The sequence below is a fragment of the Theobroma cacao genome, chromosome 4, assembly GCF_053813885.1.
Source record: "Theobroma cacao isolate CCN51 chromosome 4, ASM5381388v1, whole genome shotgun sequence".
In the NCBI taxonomy this organism is placed as follows: domain Eukaryota; kingdom Viridiplantae; phylum Streptophyta; class Magnoliopsida; order Malvales; family Malvaceae; genus Theobroma; species Theobroma cacao.
In genome coordinates, this window is record NC_142642.1 from 666258 (window position 1) to 673053 (window position 6796).

At 36.1% G+C, this 6796-nt stretch overlaps 1 protein-coding gene across 1 annotated transcript; it reads right to left on the reverse strand.

Annotated features, from left to right (window-relative positions):
* Positions 1-636: 636 nt before the first annotated feature.
* Positions 637-4987, reverse strand: AO (L-aspartate oxidase). Its single transcript, XM_007031403.3, has 8 exons — positions 4718-4987; positions 4105-4249; positions 3610-3967; positions 2879-3121; positions 2601-2657; positions 2391-2471; positions 2132-2193; positions 637-1877 (listed from the first exon to the last, which is right to left on the reverse strand). The coding sequence occupies exons 2-8, from the start codon at positions 4236-4238 to the stop codon at positions 866-868; spliced, it is 1947 nt and encodes a 648-aa protein (XP_007031465.1). The 5' UTR covers positions 4239-4249; positions 4718-4987; the 3' UTR covers positions 637-865.
* Positions 4988-6796: the final 1809 nt, after the last annotated feature.

Genomic DNA, 6796 nt, shown 5'->3' on the forward strand with positions numbered 1-6796 from the left:
TGAAAACTTGGAAGCGAAAAATCGTGAATAAGCCCATAACTCATGACACCAAGAGTGTTCTTGCCAACACATTCCAAGATAATGCAGGACTGGATTTATTTATAGTGAATTTGTCAATCCAGAGAAACTGGTGCCAACAAATTTCTGGCCATTTCCACTGTAGACAATTTCCCCTTATCTTCGTTCTTATCCATACTGTTCTGGTAGAAGTTAAAGACATGATCATTCTAGAAACAGACTCCTGATAATGTAGTATCATATTGCTTCAGGATGCAGAAAATTTAAAGGAGTCACTGCCAGAAAACCAGGCAGTTCTGTTAGGATTTAGGTGGGAAAAAGAATCATTTTCAGTAGACTTGACTGAGGATGATGATGATCACAATGGATTGGATTAACATTTGATAGAATGACTGTTATGCTCTTACAATAATCTAAATTGGTCTGCCTTTGAACAACAGGAATAACACAACAATATCATCAACGAAGGAAGTAAATTATCTGCTAGTATAACAACTGCGGTTCCATGGTTCTTGACATGACTAATATACAATCTGATAAACTGCTACATTATCATGATTTGCAGGTTAGACTAAACCGATAAAAGAAAACTATTCTGATGACATGATCATTCTGGAATTGAATAGAAAACTTTTCCTTTATTTCTATAAGAATGAATCAGAAACACTTAAACGGGGATGGGAGAGGAACAAGGACACCCTAGCTTTTCTTTAAAGTGCCCTAAATATGCTGTAAGGCAGATCTCTTTCCTTGCCAAAGGTTTTCCAATGCAAGTGATCAAATAAATGATAAACTATAACCCAATTGATACAAGTTTTCATAGATGAATTGAAAACCAGACCATGGACTAATACATGGGTTGCTGGTGTAGTTGTCGTGAACTCCACGTACTCATCATATGGGAACTGGGGAAAATCACTGTTGGTAACCTCTTACTTTCCTCCAAATGAGGAAAATCAATCATGTAGTGAAGCCCGCGGCTCTCATGCCTAGCAAGGGCACTGCTTACCACTAGCTTTGCACAACAAAAGAGGTTCCTCATTTCACAAGCATCAAGTGCCACCATTGTCTGCTGCCACCCATGCTCAAATAAGTATGTCTCCCATTTAGCCTCCAACTCACCAATTTTTTGCTCTGCCTCTTGTAGTCTTGTTGTTGATCGAACAATCCCAACGTACTTCCACATGACTGATTGTAGTTCTTTCCTCACTTCCTTTGTTGTCCTTAATATTTTGTGCATTACATCACTCCCGAGTGATTTGGGGACAACAGGCTGGGTCCACAAATTAGAAGCACTAAGATCAAGACTAGAACTCTTCATGTGATCAATTGAGGGCTGGACAGCTCTTCGTGCAAAAACTAAAGCCTCAAGCAATGAGTTGCTAGCGAGTCTATTTGCTCCATGCAAACCTGTGCATGCAACCTCACCTGCTACATACAAACCATGCACATTTGTCTCTCCCTGGAGCCCAGCGCGGACTCCTCCACACATGTAATGGGCAGCAGGAACCACAGGAATTGGCTGCTGAGTGATGTCTAGGCCATGCTGGAGGCACTCAGCAGCAATGTTAGGGAAGTGGGAGAGAATCTTTTCTCTTGGTTTATGACTTATATCCAGCAGCACATACTTCTCATTGCGCTTCTTAAGTTGATCATCAATACTTCTTGCAACCACATCCCTTGGAGCAAGCTCAGCTCTCTCATCATAGAAGGGCATAAACCGCTCCATACTTAAATTGAAGAGGATGCCTCCATCACCTCTTACAGCTTCGGTGACAAGAAATGCATTTTCTCGAGTTTTCTTTGGCTTGATAGGAAGGCCTTCATCAGCCAAGGCTGTTGGATGAAACTGCACAAATCTGAGAAGAAATAATTCCATACAAACAGTCAAAAACGCCAACAACCCAAATCTATCTGCACATCCTAAACCAAAAGATGATCACGTTCAATATAAATAATCAAAATGATTCCACTTCCTTGTCATCTAGAGTCCTCCATGATTTTACATAATTATAGATATCAGAAACAATAGTACAACAATGTTCCTTTTAATAATAAGTCATGTTTCACAAATTACAAAGAGTACTAATGAAGATGTATTATTGTTACTCACTCCATGTTGGAAATCACCGCTTGAGCTCGATGGGCCATAGCCATCCCATCTCCAGTCGCCACCTATAAGAACAAGTGAAGAATTTGAACTACTCAGATGGTGCACTGCACTCATAACCAACAAGCTGAATCGCTTATAAATAACCAGAGAAAAAAAAATAGTACTAAATGATTCGTGAATGAATATACACATGAGAAAAAAGAAAAGAGAACACAAGGGAAACAATGAAATGCAGCAAAAACTCAAAATGAAGAAGTACCGGGGGATTTGTGGTTGATGGATAGATATGCCCTGCACCACCTGATGCCAATAATGTTACCTTTGAAACGAATCGGACAACCTGGAAGAGCCAGGGGGAAGATTAAAAAACAAAGAATAATCAGTGTCAAGATACAGACATGAAATATATTCAGTAAAGTGATACCAGATGAAACTTAAGAAAGGTTACTTAGATAGACCCTCTCCTCACCTCTTGTGTTTCAGTATTTAAAGCATCAACACCATGACAAACTGTGTCAGAACCATACTGCAAACCATCAAGGCTTTCATTTTAGTATTAAACATACACTAGATTCTAATGAAATAAGCCAATCAAATAAGCACAATTTTATAAACGTCCATAATAATTTCACCCAAATCTTAAGCCTTGAAAGAGTATGCTAATACAATGATACAAGAAACTCAATTGGCACTGTAAAGTAGTATAATATAAAATTCAAATCATCACTGAAGGGGAAAATGTAGAACCTGAGAAGTAAGCAAATCTATTGCAAAATGGTGCTTGAACACAACAATATTGGGATCATTGATAACTGCCTCTAATAGAGCCCGCTCAATCTCTCTTCCAGTCATGTCAGCAGCATGAACAATTCTGTGATGAGAATGCCCCCCCTCCCTTGCTAGATGCAAGTTCCCATCCTCCCCATGGTCAAATGATGCACCCATGGCAATCAATTCTCTAATTCTATCAGGTCCTTCCGTACAGACAACCTGGAGAAACAGATCAAATTCAAAGGAAACCTCAGTAATGAGCTAGAATGCTGGAGATGACCACAAACTTAACTATGCATGCCTGCCTCTGCAAACCTACTTTACCAGTGGCTGCTGTAATCTCACATGTTTAAATTTCAGAACACCTCAATATTTAATAACTAAACTTTCTAAGATGAAAAAAAAAAAATTTAAAAACAGACATCATTCTTATTGCACAAACGACAGGAATTGATTAAAAATTTAACTCAAAGTGATTTTGGGAGGTAACAAAGGCCTGTGTACTAAAACTATTTCTGAGAGATAATGGATCAACCTTCTCTCCCTTGATTGCAAGCACAATGTTGGACTGCGAAATGCCTTTCACTCAGATAATTTTTTATTTAAATTAAGTTTCTCGTTGCTCACAGAGCAAAAAAGTTCATGTGAAAAATAAAAAGGATTGATGAAGGAATACTGCCGACTAGAAGAAAGAATCTCGAACTAACTTTGACAGTCTCCTCATCACATAGATAAGCCCCTGCCACAATTGTATCCTGCATGTGACTCTCCACAGAATCTGAAGGACACAGCACAGCACTAACACCACCTTGTGCATAGTTTGTATTACTCTCATGAGGCTCAGCCTTCGTGATAACTGCCACAGTTCCATGTTTCGCAACTTCAAGAGCATAACGAAGACCTGCAACTCCGCTGCCAATGACAGCAAAATCAAAATACTTTGTTGAACCATCTTTCAAGTAAGCTGATGTGGTGACTGTCCTGAAGGACTTCCAATTTTCTCTCACCGGATAATGAGAAAAATTACACCTATGGATCTGCAAAAACTTGGATACCCCACGTGACCTGGAAAATCTCCCAAAAAGAAACCATAGATATAGTTAGAAGCTTTGCTGAGAATTGAAAACTCCACTGCTCTGATATAACATCTTTCAACAAATACAGAAACGAAATAGACTGTAATTAAGATTCTTAATAAATACCATGAGAGCTCTCTCTGCAGGCATCCATTGATTGTCACACCAGGAACCCAAAGAGCTTGTCTATAACCTTGTCCCCAGTAAAAGTTCATCCCATATTGCAACTGGCCACCTACATAAGCTACACTGGCAGCCATCACAACACCCTCTGAAAAATCAGCAAGAACAACAACAAGATAATCAGGCCAGAGCTTTGTACCAGAAAAGCAAAAAATCTTCGCAAAAAATGCTTCTTTTCTCCTCTTTTGACTTCACTGATTAGATGAACAACCAAGGAAGATAGAAAGGACCAAATTTTTTAATCCATGCAGTCCTCCATATATTCATGAAACGCATTTAGAAAGAAAACTATCGCTGCCCTCCATAAGAAAAATCCAAGTTTTGCATTACTTTAACTCCATTTCAAAGCAAACCAGAAAAATTATTCAGAAGCCAAAGAAAAAGTGAAATTCCTAATACTTCAATACCGATCTAACTGAAACAAAGAAAGAACCTTCCAAAAGGAGAAGTTAAAGCTGAAAACAACATATTTATTCATATCAAAACAAAACCCAGATCCCATAATTCATTGAAACATTGAGTAAACATAAAAGAAGAAAAACAAGTCAATACTCACAACAAAATAAAGGAAAATCTGAGTCTGGGTGTTGTTGTTTTTGGTCTTTAGAAGGTGAAACTAACCATAACCAGTCAATAAAAGATGAGGAATAGGGATTGAAAGAAATTTAGGAGGAAGGAGAGCTCGAAGAAGAGAAAACTACAATGGCGGGCGAGACGCCACACCAAGATTTTCTAGCGCTTGTTGCTCCTCCACCCCGGAACCATCCTTGCAATTCGCGCCTTCTTTAGCCTTTTGTGAGCCGCCTACTTTTTTTTCCTTTTTTTTTTCTCTTTTTGTCTTTTATTGTAATAAGATCCTGTTTAATCTCTTCTCTAATAAGCACTTCATTTGATCAAATCAAGCATGAGATCAACAAAAAGGCAAACCACATGCAATGCTGGGAATCCAATAACATATTTTTAATCCTGATATAAACTGGAACCATCCAAAATTTCTTATTAAAATTAATAATAATAGAAAGCACCCAAATTAAAATCTTAATTTTGTAGTTTAGGGCTTGATTAATCATAGAAAATGCAAAACCAACATTACTTTGTCCATTCAAACGCTAAGGAGGTAGTCAAAAAAGTTATCATATGGACCCACATAGTATATATTTTTGTGAACATTAGTGTTATGATTTATATAATAATTAAATCAATCATTATTAAAATTTATAAAAATCACTTAATTTAATTTTGAAAAATTATTAGATAAGTGGTGCTTGGATTAAATAAATGTAATTGACATTAAACTATGTATCAAAATGCCTCTGAGATCTTAATTACGTAAAATAGATCTTGATTATAATTATAATTATTGTAATTATAATATATGATTGTGACGAACACATCAAGAATTTGAGTAAATAAAATTGTAATATCTTATTTTATATCAAAACTGAATATAATTATTAAAATTTATATAAAAATTTAAATTAATCATTACTAATTATTTAAATGTAAATTTTTTAAAATTATTTAATTTAAAGTGTAACCTCACGTTCTCGTGGAAAAGGATGAGACAAAGTTGTAGTTAAGAGGGTCATTCATAGAAAGAGCAAAAGCCAACTCAAGAGGCTTTTCGGCTTGTACTAAAGGTCTGGCATTGTCCACTTCATGAGAATATGTGGCCCTAATTTTGTGGGTTCCACCATAATTTCTTGACAAATAGTATTGCTGTATGTGAATAACTAGCCACCTATTTCTCGTGGCCTTCCAACTTTCCCATAAATTTTGTCAAAATGAAAATAAATAATATCAAATTGATTATTGGTTTTTAAATATTTGAAATATGAATTTATATTTATTCTTAATGAGACGAAATATTTGGATTCCACAACTGAAAAAGCCCATCTTCCGCGTATGGAGCTTGTGTTACTGGGGCCACAAAGGTACAACCACGTGTCATGTAAGGAGGGCTACCCAGTGAACACGTAACAATTGTTTCGTGTAATTGGAATAAAAGAAAAATAATAATTTCATAATTTAATTTATAAAATATAAGGTAAAATACACTAATATTTATAATTTTTAATCATAATTCTATATGAATCTATTAATTTTCAAACTAAACACTTAACCCCAAACGTGTAAACAGTATTAATATCAAAATATGAAATTATTAAAATATCCTTATTTATTTTTTTTACTTTTTTCCTCTTTGATCCACCAACGATACTCCCTTACACCAGTTGGTCATCTCATTATTGAATTTGACTGTGAAATGTCAAATCCAGTCAAATCTCTCTATAAAAGCACCATATCAATACTCCCCTAATCAAGAAAGGGCACCTCCTCATGCTTCCTCCGATTGAGGGTGCACCCATCGTGCTGCCCCCGATTGAAGGAGCACCATGCATCCATGGTGTTGCTCCCCCAATCTGGAGAGCATCGATCTAGTCAAATCTGCAGCTTCCCAATTAGATCTGATTGCGAGGTAATTGGCTAACTATAGGTTACATAGAAATTTTTTTTCTGAAAAATTATAATTTGATAATTTTGAAAATTAATGAAAAGTCAAGTTATCTTTTCAATATTACACATTATCAAACAAATGAAAATATTAATAATTGATTAACTGCTGGACTTATAT